The sequence below is a fragment of the Belonocnema kinseyi genome, chromosome 9, assembly GCF_010883055.1.
Source record: "Belonocnema kinseyi isolate 2016_QV_RU_SX_M_011 chromosome 9, B_treatae_v1, whole genome shotgun sequence".
Classification (NCBI taxonomy): Eukaryota; Metazoa; Arthropoda; class Insecta; order Hymenoptera; family Cynipidae; genus Belonocnema; species Belonocnema kinseyi.
In genome coordinates this window covers 36,154,389-36,174,535 of record NC_046665.1, presented here as the reverse complement: position 1 = coordinate 36,174,535, position 20,147 = coordinate 36,154,389, and the positions used below count along the sequence as shown (strand labels likewise).

Here is a 20,147-nt window from a genome sequence, read left to right as displayed (position 1 = left end):
AAATTCCAATATAGGTTCCTATCGTTCTTATATAGGATTCTACATAGGATCCTATATGTTTCACCTATAGATACCATCTATAGGAAATGACATAGATTCCTATATAGGTGCTTGTATAGGACCCTTCTTAGTAAGGTACCTAATGGTACCTAATTAATAGTACCTGACTAATGGTACCTCATGGTATCTAATAGTATGTATGTTTCTAGGTGCACCTGGAGGACCAAAAAAAAATACTGCGCATCCGTAGATGCCATAGAATATACTATTGCGCGCCTGTATATGGGCCCATACAGGAACATATATACAGGATCCTATATCATTTCCTATATGTGACACCTATAGGTAAAAAGATATATGTTCCTATGTAGGATCCTTTACAGGTGCCAATATAGGAACCTATATAGAATTTTTCAGTAGGGGGGCAATCATGGAGCAGTAGGCGTGAAATCAGATGGAAACAGACGGAGTCGAAAACAGCGCGAGTCCACAATTCTAGATGGGAGTCGACACCAGTCAATAGACAGTCAGAGCGTGTTCATTGAAATAAGTGCCATGTCACTATTGAAATCATAGTTAGCTTGCATGAAAGAAGCAATTGTATGAATCGAATGGAATCTGAAATGGAATCAAATGCAATAGTTGGCAAAAATTCGTCTGATTTCCGAGTGAATGGCCCCTTGCGAAAATTACACAAATCTAAAACATTTTTTGCATTAATTTTTATTTGACATTCGTAATTATTTATTGTGCTGTAGGACATAATTTTGACTAACGAAAAAAAAAATGGTGTCATTTTTTATTAACATCCGGCCGAGATATGGGCTATTTGAAGAAGTCATGTGAAAAACGGTCGCCATGTAGGTCGGCTGGAATCGTGGCGACCACTCCAAAAAAGTGAGTTTCGAGAAAAACGCGTTTAAAGTTTAACGTACGAAAAAAAACACGGCTTCTACCGCTCGAGGCATTGCGGAGTAATTCGTTTTTCGGCCTTTTCCAATATTCCCAGAGGATATTCCCCCTTAAAGAGAAATTATGTAGATTTATTCGAGACGAGAAATTTTCCTGTTGACTATTTAATACTCTTTTGCGTTGTTTGGCTGTAAAATACGTTTTCAATTTATTTTTCGTGGCGAAACACATAAATATTGGCGAACTTGATCTGTATTTTAGGACTACAAACAAAAATACGTGAACAAAGTTTTATAGGTCAATTAAAAATATAATTTAGTGCTTATTACTATTTTATTATTTAAAATAATAAAAGAAATTGATTTTTGCTACACTTTTAATGCGTTCAACCAAAAACACATTTTTACTATATGACCTTATTGTAGGTTCAAAATCATAAAGCGCCAATCACCATACTGCCTAGTTACTGTGATATGGGAGGTGCAATTTCATAAACTTTGGTGTGCAGACCATTTTTACATTAAATATGGGATTTAATTTTATGACGCCAAACCAAAAACAAATAAATTTGGTAACTAACAGATTTCAAAGGATATTTGACAAGCTTTGCAATAGTCATAATCATTTCTCAAAAATACATGTCATATTTATAATTTATTTTTCAAATGTTTATCCTTCAATTTTGATGACATATATGGAAGAATATAACGGGAGGCTTAAAAAATTCTGAAATATTAATTCAAAAAGTATTCAATTAATTACAATCTCCAGGAATCTGAAGTGTGAAATTTTCAAAATAGATGAAACAGGCGACAAATTTCAAAATAGGCAAAACTGCTTATAAGGCTACTCAAAACAACCTTTACATTTTCAATAAAAATATGGCCTTGGCTGGCTACGCGTATCGAAATTTCAACACGAATATTCGGATTTTTTGGGATGAATAGCGGGACCCGGAAAAGAGTAGTACACTTCATTCATCCGTCAAATTGAAGCGAATCGACATTATGACTATTCTCTGAAACGTAAGTAAAAAAATCCAAAACTCCAAATAAAAATTGTTAGATAAATAATGACAACCAAAACAAAAATCAAACTTGTATGAGTAGCTCATAAATTTTATGTTTATAAATATCAATTTTGATCACAATTTAGAGTCTTTCCCCCTATAGTATTTTTTGTCCTGAATGATAAGTAAAATTCCAGAATAGATTCCTAAATGAAAAATTGACCCCCTTTCGTCGATGAGCGCATACCGGAATCCGCAGACACGAATACGCAGCGTAACAGATACGAAGGTTTAAATATACAGCGGCACATGGCGCGACACTTTATTAATCTTATTCCATTCCAGTGCCATTCCGGAAGTCATTGCGCACGAGTTGCAACGGCGAGTTATGCACAGACAATAATTCTGCTCTGGATTAAAAAATCCGAACGTCCACTTCTATCGCGTTACTAATGTACCAAATTTTGATTTTCGAATCCTTTGAATGCAATATTGTATTAAAATGGAAACCTTAGTAGATAGCGTTTAATTCAAACTCTTTAAACTCTTTTCCCTCTGTGTTGTTCTGACTTAATTATACATCTGAATTAGGATCAATTAAATCCGTATCTGAGACGATTTAGTAAATTATAAGAGCGAGACTAATAATTCAAATTTAGATAGATATTCCAAAATAAGATAATCGAAAGCATAGATAGGGCAACATGGGAGGACCGTATAAAAAACAAAGATATGGAGGGCGCCTGGATAATTGTACGGGATATCCTTGTTAGATGTACGATCGAAGTATATGGTACCGCAGTTGTAGGAAGAATGTCTGGTGACGCGTGGTGGAATGATGAAATTCAGGCTGCCCAAAAAGCAAAGAGAGAAGCGTACAAGAGAACTTTGAACATCACAGGTCCTAGCAATGAGAAAAGAAATAGACGTAGAAATGATTATAGACGCGAAAACAGGATACTCAAACGATTATTTAAGGGACGTCACAATTAGAGCAGAAGAAGAGATGAAAATACAAAACGACTTTGAAGGAAGCAAGAAACTACATTATAAAAAAATGAAAGGATACAAAAGTACAGAATTTGTCAACATGAGAAATAGTAGGCGGAAAATGGTATATGATGCAGACGGAATACTAGAGGCTTTCAGAGACTATTTTAGGAGACAATTCGGAGATGAAGCTATAGGACACCACAACTGCGATGCTGAACACGATGCGATAGAAAACTCAATTGAGAAAGTCTGTATCACTGAGGTTAGGGATATAATTAAGAGCTTGAAAAACGGTAAGGCTGCAGGGGTAGACGGTATTACCGCTGAAATGCTTAAACACGGTGGCGAGTGCATACTACATAGACTGTGCGAATTGATAAATTTATGTTTCGAGATGGGAGACGTTCCAGATGATTGGAAACAAGCGATTATCGTACCAATATACAAGAGAAAGGGAGATAAAAGCGACTGCAATAATTACAGAGGGATTAGCTTATTAAGCACCGTAAGTAAAATATATTCAAAAATACTTATTTTTAGGGTAATAAAAATAACAGAAGCAAAGATTTGAGAAGTCCAAAGTGAGTTTATGCCAGGAAGGCCATGTACGGATCAAATATTTAGCTTAAGGCAAATAACAGAAAAAAGTTTGAGAGTAGGAAAAAAAGTTTTCTGTGCATTTGTTGACCTAGAAAAAGCTTTTGACAAGGTAGGTAGAAGTAAACTTTGGGAAGTCCTGAAAGAGTATGGAGTCAATGGATGGCTCCTACAAGCTATAAAAACAATAAATTACAGGTAGCAAAGCGAGTGTAAGAGTGAATGGGAAATTGAGTGACTGTTTCGATATTATTCAAGGAGTTTGACAAGGATGCGTTATGCCTTCATGGTTATTTATATTGTTTACGAACAAGTGTTTAAGAATGGCTTATTTCGACTAAGAGGGTGTAGATCTCGAAACAGTAAAGGTACGTGGGGTAGCGTTCGCAGATGATAAGGTTGTTATGGCAGAGTCTATCGAAGACTTACAAAGAATGTTGAATAAACTAGATGCAAGCATGAAGAGCATGGGCCTCAAAATTAACGCAAATAAAACAAAAACTAGGGTGTTCGAAGGAAAGAGTGAGAAAACACTATGCAATATTTTATTAAATGATCAGAGGAATGAACAAGTTGATAAGTTCGTATACCTTAGTAGCTTATTTACTAGGGACGGAAAGATAGACGAGGAATTAGATAGACGCATAAACGAAGGTACGAAGGTTATTGGTAGAGCAGGTCCACTTATCAGAAGTAAAAATATATCAAATAAAGCTAAAATGGCAATACATAATTCTATATTTGTACCGACTGTACTATACGGTAGCGAGACATGGACTTATCAAGAAAAAAGATAAGAGTAAAATTAACGCAATTGACGCGAGATTCATGCGCATAATATGCGGGAAAACTCTGATGGACAAAGTAAGTAACGAGATAATTCTAAAAGATTCTGTTGAGAGAATGCCAAATGAACGACTATCGAAACAAGTGTATCAAGGTAAAGTAAATGGTAGCGTGCCCAGAGGTAAATCGCGGAAAGAATGGTTAGAAGGTGTGAATGATACCCTAGTTAGAAGAGACATAAGAGGTCACAGAAACACGAGAGCCTGCATGAAAAAATGCATAGACATAAAAGAAGCAAGAGAAGTATGCCAGGGCAGGAAAGTATGGCGGCAAATAGTTAATAAAAAGAGTGTCAGTAGAGTGACTGACGCCTGGAACAAAAGACCTTGGCCACTAATGGACCCAAGTGGGGAACCTTACATAACGACTTCGTGAGGTTCTTCGCTTGGGGTGATTGCTAGAGAGATTGATCAGCAACCTGGGTCGGAGCAGTGTTGCGGAACGAACGTGTTATTTACATAAATAACATGAGAATTCTGGATCAATCTGGAAATTCTCTATCCCTTCCACACACTACTCCTTTCCCCTACCGAGTAAGTCACGCCTACCCCGAAGGGGAAATGGCTTAATGATGTAATAATAAAAAATAAACAATTGAATGAACACATGCAAAAAACACGGAATTGAATAGTTTCGAGTTCAATTTGAAATTGTAGGGTATTTTCAATTTATAATAATTTTTTCATGAAACTATTATTTTGAAAAGCTAAATAAGAAAATAATAATTGTATTAGCCCTTTTTAAGAAACACAACACAAAATTATCACTAATAAAGATATTTAATTTTATATAGAATAAATTTAGTATACAATATGTATGCAAATTTTTCTATCTTGTCAAATGTCTTATTATTTGTCAAATTTATGACTTATAATGAATTATTAAAAATCATTCATTTCTGATTCATACTTATAATTATGCACACTTATAACAGCATCTTTATAAAAATCTCCCTGCTATACGAACACATTCTCACAGCGCACAGTGGCCGATTTTCCGAAAAAGCTGGCCAAAAGTCGATAAATGATAGGAATTACACGAAACATCGCAATATTAGGTTTTTGTCGCCGATCCAAAATGGCGGACGTCTACTACTTAAAACAACTCTGCTTCAACAAACTTTTGTATGTTCTAGTTTTTGAGTTCCCTGATTACGAAAATGAAATTTTTTTCTAAAATTCAAAACGGCGAATTCAAAATGGCGGACTTCTATTACTCAAAACAATTCCATTTTAACAATATTTTGTATGCTTTAGTTTTTCAGGTCGTTGATTACGAATATGACATTTTTTCCCAAATTAAAAATGGCGGATTCAAAATCGTGGACGTGTAGTACTTAAACCATTTTGATTTCAACAAAATTTCGTATGATTCAGTTTTTGAGGACACTAATGACGAATCAGACTTTTTTTTCTGATTCATGCCAACAACATAAAAATGTTGGATGTTTAATGAGTCTAATTCTGAATCGAAAAAAAAGAGTACACAGCTAACTAGTAAATTTATTGTTATTTAAAGAAAAACATGAACTATTCGCTGCCAGACAAGTATATCCGGTTCATAATTAAAGACCAAAAATCTGAAGCTTATGAAATTGTTTTACATCCTAATATTTTCAGTTTTACAAGCCTACATCTTTGAATCAGCCAACTTGTATTTAAAAAAAAAAAGATTTGTAATCAGTGACCTGAAAAAACGCCAGTTTACCGAATTTATTTCATGCCCGGCTGTTTTGAGTAGTACACTTCCGCCATTTCGTATCTGCTATTTCGATTTTTAAAGGAACAGTATCAATTCGTAATCAGCAACTTCCAAAACAAATGTGTACAGATTTGTATATTCTAATCATATACCAATAGTTGTCCAGCTTTCACGGGAAATCGCACTCGCTGTAGTGAGTGTGGCTAGCTAGTACACCAGCCAGCTTCAGTCCACAAGGTTTAAAATGATGTTTCATGAAATATCGCAAATTATCGCAGCTGCTTTTATCGTAAAATGAAATAAAATACTTTCTTTTACATAATAAAAATGATCTTATCGTGGAAATCTGCGGAATTTCTAACTATTTTAATGGATTTTTATAAAATGTCAACACGAAAAAACTTGAGGTGCATGACGGTTTAAAAAAAGTTTTTACACAGCGAAACTCTAGTAGGTGAAAAAAACAACGTATAACATACTGTCTATACCGTCAAAAACACCCATTACTGAACGTGATCTGAAAACAGTAACTAGAAAATCTGTTATTACTTTCAAAACAACGTAGTACAAATCCAGGTTTAAGTACCGTGACAGATGATGTGCCCCAGAGAGTCACTTTGACTTGCTCTAATGCTGAATGCCTTACCAGTACATTACTGTTATTTTGCCAAAATGTGTAGAAAACAATTCTTTATAATTATGGATGGTAGCTTGAACGGAACGAAACATTTTTTTTTTGGACTTTTGGCCAGCTTTTTCGGGAAATCGGCCACTAGGGAGCGGCTCGCTTGTTTGAGCGCTCCCGGACAGCGCGTCTGTCCGATCGCGCGCTTCGCGCTTGAAACTCATGCCGTATCTCGTTCTTCGCACTCAATTACAATTTGTCTAAAACACAAACTTTCTCATATCATCTTCAGCTCTATTATATTATACAGATATTGGAAAATAAAGTATAAATTTCATTCTTTGTTATTATTATTATTCATTGTACGACTTACTCGGTTAGGAAGGAGCAGGGGGTAGACTTTTATATCGATCTAGGATTCCCGTGTTATTTATTTAAATAAAAAGTTCGTTTCGCAAGACTACTCCTACCCAAGTTGCTGATCAATCTTTCTAGCGATCACCCCAAGTGAATAGCCACTCAAATTCGTCATGTGAAGCTCCCCACTCATGCCCATTAGTATTCAAGTTCTTTTGTTTCAGGCGTCATTCACTCCACTGACCCACTTTTTTAAACTATATTAATTGTCACAGCACTTTTATGTCCTGTCATTCCTCTCTAGCTTCCTTCACGTCCCTGTATTTTTGCATGTAATTCTTTTATTTCGACTTTTGCTTCTTATATCTCTTTGAATTCGAATTCCTTTACACATTCTAAATATTCATTCCGCGGTCTGCCTCTGGGGGTACTGCCATGGACTTTACATAGATACACTTGTTTCTTACACATCATGACACACCATGGGTTTGTTTCTATAATTAGAGAACAAAGTGTGCGTCCTATATAAAAAAGATCGAAACCAATTTATATATTTGAAATTTCTGAAATGTCAGTTAACGGGTTTGGACCGCGGACCCTTCATTTAATTTGACAAACAATGTTGTAATTGAAAATTGTACTCCATCTTCTGTTTTTTTTAAGACTCGTACTAGCATGAAGTGATTTAAAGACATCCGCACTAATCAGTTTTCACATAAACTATAATTCTTATGTAATAAATAAAAATGACATATTAAATAAATAAAAAGTTTTCTTTTTCTAGAAAGAAATTTTAATTGTTGTTCAGTTACATAATATTCCATGATTCTGCAATCGAATATTTTTTGCCGTAAGAACGGAAGATATGATCGGTTATTAGTGATTTTTTTTTCTATTTTTGTAAATAAATTTTTTACGACTGAAAGAGCTTCAAGTTCATTGAAGTATATTGCAAATTTTATAGCAGAATGTCTAGCTTTGAAATTTTTTATATTATCACCTGGCTTGCATGACTTTTTCAAACATTTGAACAAATTTTAAAATAAATTAATAACTATAAACCTTCATTACTATTATAAATATAAAAGAATCTGTGTACTTTCTTAAATGTATCATAATTCAACAAATATTGATTTATATGAGTTCAAAGAACAGTAAATTAGAAAACAGGGATTAACTTTGTGCCATAAATAATTGAAATTCAGAACATACAATTTTATAGATTAAAAATAAATATATTTAGTCAATGAAAAAAGATACACGTACTTTTAGGTTTCGATAAAAAAAGAATGTTTCCGTCCCTTGCGTATACCGCGTTGTATGACCAAATTATAGATAATAACCAATCGTGTGTTAGCCCTATCACCTGATGGCGGCGACCGTATGACACACGCTGGACACCTGCCAGCCAACCCGCGGAACGTTGCCGCTACCAGCTGATAGAGCTCACATGTGATTGTATATAGTACCTAGAATTTGGTCATATATAGCGGTAATTTCAATTTTTTCACTCTAGTTTTTTAACAGACGTTATCTTTTTTTAAAGTGGAGATTTGAGCGACCCTACAGATTTCGAAATTCTGTTTTTAACCGCTCCATTAGCCTTAAAGCCATGTGAGGATAGCCTCATAACTTTTATTTTTTTTTTGCTTTTTTTTAATTATAAAAATTTGGTACCCGATTAATATTCCTTAATGCTTGACTGGATACCGCATTTCATGCAAATGTAAGTGGAGGCGAAAAAAGTTTGAAAAAAATATTGTGGTCACCCTCACGTAACTTTAAGGCCCATAACAAAAATTCGCAGTAGAAAAAGAATTTCTACGAGGTAGTTTTTTCTACTCTAAAAGGTACAATTAAGAACACCTTAGCAGTCATAATTCCATTGATTCTAATTTATTTTCGTTGTCTGTCTATTCTAATCTACTCTATAAAAATTGTGCACTTCTTTATGGACTTATACAGAGTACTTATTGTATCTAAACAGATTAAATTAACCCTTCGTGTTTGAAAAAATGTAATTGATAAACATGGATAAAATTCGCTGGGCCTAAATAACATCCAAAGTCTGCTGACTTTCTTCATTAGAACTTCAGACTCTTCAAATTAAAATGCTGTCAAAAGTATATATTACAGTTTCTCATCAGAAGAAGAAAAATGTTTAAAAGTATGTCTTTTTTGAAAATTCTGAACTTCAAAGATCACAAGTTAGAAGGGCAGAAATCGTGACTGACCTTGCATTCTGAAACTTTTTTCTTTTTATGATAATATTTTTATAAGCATTTATTTAGGATCTTATCATGGTACAAGATGAATCATGTATTAATGCTTATCGAATTCAATATTCTAGATAATAGAAACTAATTCTTAAAAATTATGTTTTCCAAGGAGAAAAAAATTCTTTGTGGTACAACGATCTTTTGCTAATGGAAAGATGAATTCTGTATAACTAGCTTATATCATATTATTTGTCTTTTATGTTTGCCGCATATGGATAATATATAATTGCAGAAGTTACTGGCTAAAGATTCTTTCATCCCGGACTCTCATTTTTAGTCGCACCTAATAGTCCGCACTAACAAAGTTGAAGTAAAATTAATTTAGCAAGTATTTCTGCAATATTCTAGATAACGTTTGACATAAAATTGTACTAAAATACGAAATATAATAAATAAAGACCCTTCTATCTGAAAAATGTAACTGGCCGTCTCCAATATATTTTTTCTCTCGAGTGATCTCCTCGCGGTAATGTTTCAATGAATGGTATCTTTGTGAGGAGTCAAGCAAAATTAACGAAAATGCCAATGAGCAGAGCTTCTGAGGATTCTCGTTCAGTAAAACTCTTTTCGTATTAGCCATGAGCGACCCTTAAACTACAATCTACATTTACAACACCCGATGATTCATATTTTCGTGCAGGGCCGTCTATCGCCGACAAACGGGTGCTGAATAAGAAGAGAGATGACACCCCACGGTATGCGACTATACGGAACAACACGTTCTTATTTTCTTTAGCCGTGTGAGTGACGCACACAGTGATAGTCAATAGTGGTACCCGTAGCACTGCAAATATTACGCTTAACTTACGTGTGACCAAATTAAAAAGATTACAGGACAGAAACACAGAGAAAAATATGGAGAGGGTCAAAGCTTAAATCGACGAGATAAGGGTTCGCATAGTTTGGAGGAGTCGTGCGACCAAGTGCCCTTTTAATGGAGACGACAGACTAAGATAAAACGAAATAAAAATCAAGACCCTGCGAGCGCTGGGAAGTAACTCAAAAAAGTTTCGTTGTGATAGTAGCAGTTCATTCAAAACAGAAGGAAAACGTTGCATTTACATTCACAAAATATTGGTACCCGCTACTGACTACTCACGCCCGAAAAGATTCATCACTATACAATATAAAATTGAAAGTTTTGAAATTGCTATTCACATATTGAGGAATTTTACACCATGACAATCTATCACAAAAAAGATAGTGACCATGATCTTTGACGTTTACAATCTATTCAATACACTAAAATTTTACTATGGACGTCCCTTAAGTGTACCAAATACCTTTAACATTTTATAAATTACTTTAAAATGTTGGTGATCCACATCTAGTTTTGGGTAGTAACTTCTTAAAAGTAATAAAGTTACTCAAACGTTATGTTATATGTAACTCTTGCGGTAACTTACGCACAAAAAAAAGTAACTTGCTACATAACTTAGTTATGATTTTTGCCGTAACTTGTAACTTTAATTTTACTTATTTTGAAGTTTCTTTATATTTTTTGTGTATCTCCTATCAAGAGAGGTTTATGGGTCATGGGACCAAAAACAATTCGAAAATGGTGCGCATGCGGAGAATAACAGAAACAGAATAACGCTTTGCACTGCCTTGTGCGCTTCGATATTCATGTTGTTCATGACACCAACCTGGCTTGGATAAATTTAATGACAGATGAAAATAAGACCAACGAAACCAGTCATTCTGGTCATCCTGTCGAACAATGCGGAAAAGCAAAATCCGCTTGTTATGGCTTAAAATGCCGGAAATTTATCCATCTACGTATAAGACCATATACTTAACTCCATACCGACCATGGAAGCCTTTTCATACGGACGCCCGTATATGAAATTTTTTTAATATTTTTGAACAAAAAACTATTAGTTCAAACTTAACAATTCAACCAATTTTGAATCTAAACATTTCGTATCTTAAAAATTGGATTCTAATTTTGAAGTATTTTTAGTTTTACGGCTTATAATTTTGAACACTTTTAGATTAGGTAAACGTTTGAAATTTAAACGGTTTGAGGTAATATAAATCCTTTAAATATTGACGTGTTACATTTTCATTTTAAAAACTTTTCTTTGTCAGAATGATTATTTAATTAAAGTTTAAAATTATAAAAATTATTATACCAAGTTTCATGCAAATCGCACTTTTTCTATGTTAATACAGCGACCTCATAACTTCGACGCAGGACTCCAGCCACACAAATTTCGAGTAGCTTCCTGACTTAAAAAAGTTTTGTCTTGAGAAAGATGGTCTATTTTGCAAACAAACTAGGTCTAAATCTTTATCTGAGCTTAAAAAATCTGCTTCATTGGAGATATAACAAAAGTAAGATTTTTCATGTGGTGCTACCAGCGCTGATAAAGTAAAACAAATCGAAAATAAGAAAACGAAGCTGAATTGGGAGGAATATAAAGAAGTGGAAGTAGGGGAAAAAGAATCCAGAGAAGTGCGATTAAATGCATTAAAATGGAATGTAACACTTAATTGAGAATCCACAACTCACTACTAACTTGTGGGCGTACGTTGTACAATAGTACACGCACAACTGACAGCCGCTGTTCGTTGACTCTGGAAGCAATTACGAAGGAGACAATATTGTTATTCGGAAAAGATATCCGAAAGTCAACAGACCTGGCCAGAATATTTGCTTTCAACTTGCTGCACTGGCCTTAATTACCTACTATTAATACTGTTTCCTTAAAGACTTAATCATGTATATTTTCTGCTAAGTAGGTATTCAAACAATCAACTGAACCCCTGCGAAACTGAAATTGATGTACTTAAAATTGCTTACATTATTACAGCTATTAGGTAAGTCAATTATTAGTTTAGTAAATTCTCTAAAGACAATACGTTTTAATATATAGTTGAGTGAGATAATTAATTCTTTAGAATTTCAAACACTTTAAGCGCTGGTCGATCTAATTAAGATTTAAAAACCTCTTCACTGACAGAATGTTGAATTAATTTGACCTAGAATTATTAATAAATACAATTTGAATATTCTCAGGATGATCACTAAAATTTAACAATAAAATTACTGTTGATAAATTAGAAGGACATCAAAATTAGACACTATTTCCAAGTATAATAGCCAAAGTTATACAATTTCTAAGCAGTTAAGAATTAGATCAATATAATCTAAACTCTAAAGAACTACGAGAATTTTATTTCAAATCGGAGGTCAGCAACATTAAGCACTTTTAAGTGTCATAAATTCTCATTAATAAGCATAGAATCGCCCAATTGTACGGAACATATACCTTCAAGTAATAATCAAATAATTTAAAGTGATTAAATAAAATGTTAGAAAGAGAATTTATCAAATTTTCCATAAAAAATTAATTCTGCGTATTTTATACCCTTAAAATCAAAGAATTTTACATTGTAAAGCGCCAAAATTGAATTATTGTATAACTATTTAACAATTTAAAAATTTCAAATTGAAAATATTATAATAAGCACGATTTAAACTATAAAGTATTACAAATTGAAGGATTTTGAACTTTGTTTAAAACTGAACAATTTTAAAGTTGAAATTGTTAAAAACTCGAAATTGTGGTGTTCACAATTAAAAATTCAGCATTAAAATTTTAATTATTTACAATATTCAAAAAATTGTTCAGCTATTGAGGATTCCAAGGTTAAATATTTAAGTCTGGAACTATTGTAATTTGGAACCATACAACTGTATTAAAAACATGTCGAGCTAAACATTTTTAGAACTAGGCATTGCTTAAAATTGTTAAATTAACATCAGAAAATGTTACAGAATTTCAAATTGAGGTCATTGCAATTTGCATGTCATAGTAAGTGAAATTTGAGCGCTTGAATATATGTATTGTCTGCCGAAAATTACAAATATCACCAGTCAAAATGGAATTGAAATAGCTTACAATAATTTATAGGCCACTTTACAGTACAAATTTGTAAATGGAAATAATGAGATAATTTCAAAACAATCTTTTTACTTTCTTGTACAATATTTCCGTACAAACAAATTATAACTGATGTGCAAGAATTAACAGAGATTACATCATGTTCATTTTTTGGAATTTGTAGATAATTTCAAATAAAATTGACTAATAAGTCCCTTTAAGATCAACCAAAAAATGTAAAGATTTTGTAATCTCTATTTTGCGACAATTTCCTTTTTTATAGACTTCAATAAAGTACAAGGAATTCTCAACTATTGTTAAAGATCTAAGTCACCTATATATTAAGAATTTTGAAATTGTTCAGCTACACCTCTATTCTAAGAAAGGTCTATAGGTTCTGGTTCTGGTTCTAGGCTTAGAATGTGTCACTAGAAACATTATGGTAAACCTGGCTTATTCTGATCCATGTCTGAGGTGCTATTCATCAGCTATTCACTATTACCTCTCTTTATCCCTTTCCCCTCTGCCACGCACGATCTGCCTACCTGCACTATGACGCTACAGAGACATGACGCCTTAAACACACTATCAATTTATTCAAAGAACAGCTAAATCCATTTTATTTTGCGACATTCAAATCTTTATTTTCTATAAATTATTAATCTAAAAAGACTAAGCCAAAATTAGGAGAATGAAATAAACATTATACGAAAATATTTAGTTTTTAAAGTTTAAAAAATAAATTAAATAAAGTCAAGTTTAGCATACGATATTGTTAATTATTGTAAATAAAAGAATTCAAGGTACGACCTTTTTTTGAATTAGTCGACTAAAATGATCTTTTTATCATACTAAACTTTGTCCTTTAAATTTGAAGTATTTATAATTTTGAAATAATAATTTCAAATGATGGACAACTATCAGTGTGTTGAGAAAGGTAATGTCTGGTAATGTTTTACCGGAACTGAAACTACCGATAAAGCGTTCTTCTTGTAAGAAGTGAAATTTTTATTCATTTCAATTAATAGCGGTTCAATTCGAATGTTTTGCAATACACCTACATTTTTCAATTTCCTACCGAATCTAAATCTAAAGACAACAGTCGTTAAAACAAATTCTCCATACATATTATTGGTGGAGAAATTTATACATTAACCTCTAAAAAAGCTATTCACTATTTTTGAAGTTTTTTAAAAATTTAAAACTTCACTGCGCTAAATGAGTGCACTGGCAGCTAGACTGGGCAGTATCATGAAACTTCAGAATTTTTCTTATGTTTACATCCGTTCCCAGCATCGTAAATCTGATTATACGGTACGCAAACAATAAATATCTCCACCAGGAAAGTAAATCCTGAAAAAGCAGCTAATTTTCTCGTTTTCTTTTACCTTCGAAAGTTTAAACACTCTACACTAAACATAAATCTAAGCGTGGATAGCAAAAACCCCACGCAAACCGCAAAACAAAACAAACCTACCGCATTAGCGGTGAAGCCATCAAAGTCCACTATTGCAACTTTCAAGAGCATCTGGAAACAAATCCGGTCGAAGGATTCACGATTGTTAGTCATCCCAAGAAAATTCCTAAAATACTCAATAACCTGACTCAAGAGAAGATATAGGATCTTTACCTGACACTTGATGTGCTTCTTTCAACATCCGCCGGTCTCTTCAGAATTCTCCCCGCAGCTTCCTGCTCCATTCTAATTTCCTCATCCCTCTTCTCTTCCTCTGTGGGGTGTAGAGAAATAATAATATAATCCGGCTCCTGTTTTCGCCTCTGTGGTTCTTCAGCCCTCACACGGCTCACTTGCTGAACTTGTTGAACTTGATGAACTTGCTCACTATTTTTCTGCACCTCAGAACGCGGTACTTTTGATCGACCACTGAATCTGAGCTTGGAGAACCTTTGGAGGAATCCTCCGAGGCCACCCTTCTTTCTCTCAGGCATTACTGTCACTGTATCGCCCTTGACCGTCGAAGCTCCGGCGAGACGCTTCGCCACCGTCGACATCTCGCTCAACACTGGCCTCTTGTGCTCCTTGTTGTCGTTGTCCCAAACCCTCACTTGATTCCTATCAACTCCTACAGCCACTGCTGGATTGCCTGTGCCACTACCACGCCGGGCCTCCAGCGCCTTTGGTGGGAGTGAACCGACGTAATGGACTCTGTGGACACTATCACCCTCCTCAGACGCCTCAGCCCCCTTCTCTTTCTGCAATTGCTTCTCCACCGATTGCTTCTCCACTACGACCCTCCACAACCGTTCTCCAGATCCATCTCCCGTTCTTCGATCACTCTCCAGCATTCTCTGATCACCAACTGCTGATCTAGCCCCATTTTCTTCACCTTGTTGCCTCGTCTTCTCCGGGTAGTGCTCACTAGTGAAACTCTTCTTTCTTATGACTTCCTTTCGCATCTCTTCGTCTCTCATCTCATCATCAACTATACCTTGCTCCGGACACTGAATAGGTTTATTCTCCAAGCAGGGATAATCTACCTCGTCGTCTAATCGACATCTAATCTCCTCTCCATAATTACCGTCTTCTCCATAAACTGAAAATAGATCCGAGTTTTTTTTTATCTGCCCCAACAACGAGTCTGTCTCCTCGTTTACTTCATGCCTTTTCTTCTGACCAATTTTCTGCACTAAATCTGCAACCCTCGATTCCTCAATTTCATCACAAGCGTCCATCCGAAGGAAGGGTTTAGTCTGGACCGCTTTAATGAAGTCGCACTGCTGGGCTAGTTCATAACTCGCATTATTAAGGACTCTTCTGCCAGAGGCAGACCTTCTGAGTGAAGACCGATTCTCTTCTTCGTCTTCCTGACAGGAAGGCATAGGTCGAAGATTCTTCTCGTTGACCTCGTACTGCTGGGCGAGTTCGTAACTCGCATTGTTTTTCACGCGTTGCCTCTGTTTGCTAGAAGTGAGTCTTTGCACAGTTTCCATAGCGGCTATCACTTCACTCGTGTTCCCGGCGGCGGTTGCTTCTTCGACCTCGCGCTTGAACTGCTTTATGGCCTCGTCAACTACGGCGTCGACGTCGTTCTCCATGGTCATGGCGATTTCGAGGACGTTCTCGATTCTGTCTTGAGTCTTCACGGTTGAGGTCACTGGTTTATCTTCTAGGGGAAGATCCTCTTCTTCTTGGCAGTTAGGAGTTTCATTGAAGAGGAGCTGCTTCGTTTCGACGGATTGAGAATCTTGAGTTCGAACGGATGATTGCAAGGCTTTCGGAGAGTCATTTTCTGTTATCGAGTCAGCTTTCTCTACTGAGTTATCTTTCATTATCGAGTCATTTTTCCTTAGCGGGTCATCTTTCTTTATAAATTCATTTTTCTTTATCGTCTCTTCGAGCTTCTTTATTTGGGATTCGAGGATAGGTCTGGAACTTTCCTCCTGGATCACAGTCACGTCCGCCATTTCGATGTCGTCTTCTTGGCAGGACTTTATGACATCATTGGTGGAGCTGCCACAAAGATTGAGGTCCACGGGGACACTAGCGACGCGGGTGTAATTTTCGAAGACCGTGGTCTTGGAGGAACCAAAGGGTGAGTATCTTCCGAGACTGTCGTGGTAAGCGGACTCCGAGACGCTGCAAGGCAGACTGGGAGCGCTTTGGGATTTATCCGTGAATCTAAAATTAAAACTTGACTTCTTGCTCCACACTGGTTGGTGCTGGTGCTGCTGTTGGTTGTGCTGATGATGCTGGCTAGCCACCATATTGTTACGTCCAGCGGCCATATTTGTGGTTATATTTAGCCTGGTTGTTTGGCCCGATTTGAAGCCAAGGAAAGTGTCTTGCTTGGTCTCGAGACCGATCTCGCGGAGATCGATTGTGTTGCGACAGTCGAGGGATGTCGCGTAGTTCGCACTGGAGTCGCCAAAAACAGTCGTTCGAAAGTCGTCTTCGAAACGGTCCAGGTCACACTGCTGGGTTACACCCAGGCTTTCGTCTTCGTCGAGGTCCTCTTGGTCTTCCTCGTAGTCGTCGTACTCGTCGTACCAAAGGCCCCTGCTGTTAAAAAAGAAAAAAAAAGATTTTTTGTTACGGATTGTACATTTTTGGGGTCAATGGTACTGGCAGATTTAATTTATTTACAATGGGGTTGAAGATTATTTTATGGGAACAGTCTAAAATTCAAATTAACTTTTTATCTTCTGAAGCTAAAAAACTGTGCTTTGCCTTCTCGGCAATTTTAACGTGAAAAAGTTTTTTTTTCTTAAGGAAACTTTTTACGCAAAACAACGGTGGAAATGGTTATAAATAGCTCCCTGGGGGTTTAAGCAAATTGCAATGAAAAATAATAGAAATTCTACATTCAAAAAGTCATTAAAACTAATTAAACACATTTTTCATTTAATTTTCGATTTGAAAAGGAGTTTTCCACGCAAAAATTAAATTTGTTAAAAATGCAGTTTAAATTCGATTTTTTCTTGGTATATTTGCACAATGTACATAAGGGTGGTCCAAAAATGCAATGTAGATTTTTGTTCGAACATTCATGCATATTGCCCAGAAATTTTCTCGAGTTAACAAAACAATGAATCAAAAATTGAGAATCGTTAATATTAGCTGAATCGAGTAAATAATCGAGTAAATAAGTTTTGTTAATTTTTGGCGCTAACTATTACTTTTTGCAGTTTTTTTCAGTGCAAATTGTTTATAGTACATAAAATGCTACTTTATATTGATAATTAGATGTTTACATAAATTCTCTAAGCAATTAATTGTTTTTAGTCCTTTTCTCTTACAATGAAGATAGAGAGTCGCGATTTAAAACAAAAATTCCACTGTGAATAATGCTATAAATTGCGGATTTTTCTTAAATTTTAAACTTTTTGTTCACTTTTCAGTTGGAGTGAAGTAACAATTAATTTAAGTTAACAAATATAATTGTTTAAACATTCATTATTATTGTTAATAATATTATCTTTGCTTAATGGTAGAATGCTGCGGTTTTTTTTCTGAAAATTTTAACTTTTTGTCCACTTTTTAATGTTGTTGTGTAACAATTTAGGCAGGTTAATAAAAGTAGTTGCTTAAACAATTTATTATTGTTTATAACTATCTTTTCTTAGTGCTAGAAAGTTGAAGTTTCTTCTGAAATGTTTAACTTTGCTTTGCCTTTTTAGTTATGAATAAATAATACCTAAACATTGGAAAGCAACATGTTTTAAACAATCTCTTTCAATTCCACACTTCCACACTTGTCTTTTACTCCTTACAATAAACTTCTTGTTGTAAATTACATTCTTTATTTTTATCACTTGTGCAAGATAGCTTTTTCGTTTAAATTAAATTTTGTTTAACATCGGGAAAGGAGCAAAAATAACTCACTTAAACAAGTAAAATACTATTTAAAAATGATTCTTGTGTAGGTTCACTTATTATTTGTTTAGGCCTAAAAAATCAAAGAAAAACGAAACATTTCAGAAAAAAGCCACTTTCTAGCATGACTCTGAAAATAGTTATAAACAATAAACAATTGTTTAGACAAGGACTTTTGTTAACTTGCATTATTTATTACCTCGCACTTAGTGAAAAGTGGACGAAAAGTTTAAGAGTTAGAAAAACGGCAACTTTTTAGCACTTATCTAAGAGAAGATAGTTATAAACAATTATAATTACTTTTACAACTATCCGGGATCGAAACCTTTCTTCTTGGACCCGAGTTTAAAGGGTTCCTTAAATGTCCGGGTCCAGCTTGGGCCCTTTAATTTCTTAAGGGTTCGGGTCTGAACCTGGACCTTTTGAAATTTAAAGGTACGGATCCGGACCCGTACCCTTTAATTTCATAAGGGTACGGAGCCGAACCCGGACCTTTTAGAATTTACAGGGTTCGGGTCCGGAACTGTACCCTTTAAGTTCTTAAGAGTCCGGTACCGAACCCGAACCTTTTAAATTTTATAACGTACGGGCCCGCACCCGTACCCTTTAAGATCTTAAGGTTACGGGTCCGGACCCGAACCCCTAAAGAACCTTTTAAAATCGGGTCCAACATAAAAGGTTCCTTGAAATACATATATTTAAGAAATTTACAAACACGATTTGATTAATAATTATTATTAATTAATAAAATTTTCAAAATTTTAATCAAATTTTTTTATTTCAACCGCAAATTATTGATTTGTGGCTCGAAACCCCTCTCGCAATGACTATTATGTAAATCTACTAAATTAATTAGATTTTCAAAATTAGAGTCAAACGTGAGAATTGTTTCTTTTATCCCAAACTTGTGTTTCTCTTTATTCTCTCTCATTTGGTCGTCCACAAATCTGTAAATTTTTTAAATGTAATGCTAGGAACCTTTAAGGTTGGACCCAGCTTTAAAAGGTACCTTAAGGGTCCGGCTCCGGACCCGTACCCTTTAATTTTTTACGGGTACAGGTCCGAACCCGGACATTATAAATTCTTAAGGGTACGGGTCCGAACCTGTACCCTTTAAATTTTTAAGGGTTCGGATCCGCATCTGAACCTTTCAAATTCTTAAGGGTCCGAACCCATACCCTTTAATTTCTCAAGGGTGCGGGTCAGGACCCGAACCTTTTATATTCTTAAGGTTGCGGGTCCGGACCCGTAACCTCCAATTTCTTAAGGATCCGGGTGCGGAACCGAACCGTTTAACCCTTAAACGGCCAAAACGCCACTACCAGTACACTGCTTTTCAACGGCCAATAACTAAGACTATTCGACACTAGAAAAAATTGAGACACATATATTTTTATTGCTTAAGATCTCCTCTTTCCGACGGTGTCAATGAAATTCCTCAAAAAATGTATTTATTATCCCAAAATGCAGTTTAAACAAAAAAAAACGTGATTTTTTGTGCCTATTTTTTTTTGTGAACCATTTTCCAAAGCTTTTCGAGTCCGTAATTAACCTGGAATCTCACTAACCGGTGGAATAAATGTCTAAACTTTGAGAATCCATG

General features: G+C 35.0%; 1 protein-coding gene across 3 annotated transcripts in view; it reads right to left on the bottom strand.

Moving 5' to 3' along the window:
• Positions 1–20,147, bottom strand: part of LOC117180887 — a 266,828-nt gene that overhangs the window by 116,197 nt on the left and 130,484 nt on the right. For all 3 annotated transcript variants that reach the window (XM_033373464.1, XM_033373466.1, XM_033373465.1), the window contains exon 5: positions 14,840–17,230. In XM_033373464.1, coding sequence (XP_033229355.1) covers positions 14,840–17,230 — 2,391 coding nt within the window. The remainder of the gene's footprint in view (positions 1–14,839; positions 17,231–20,147) is intronic.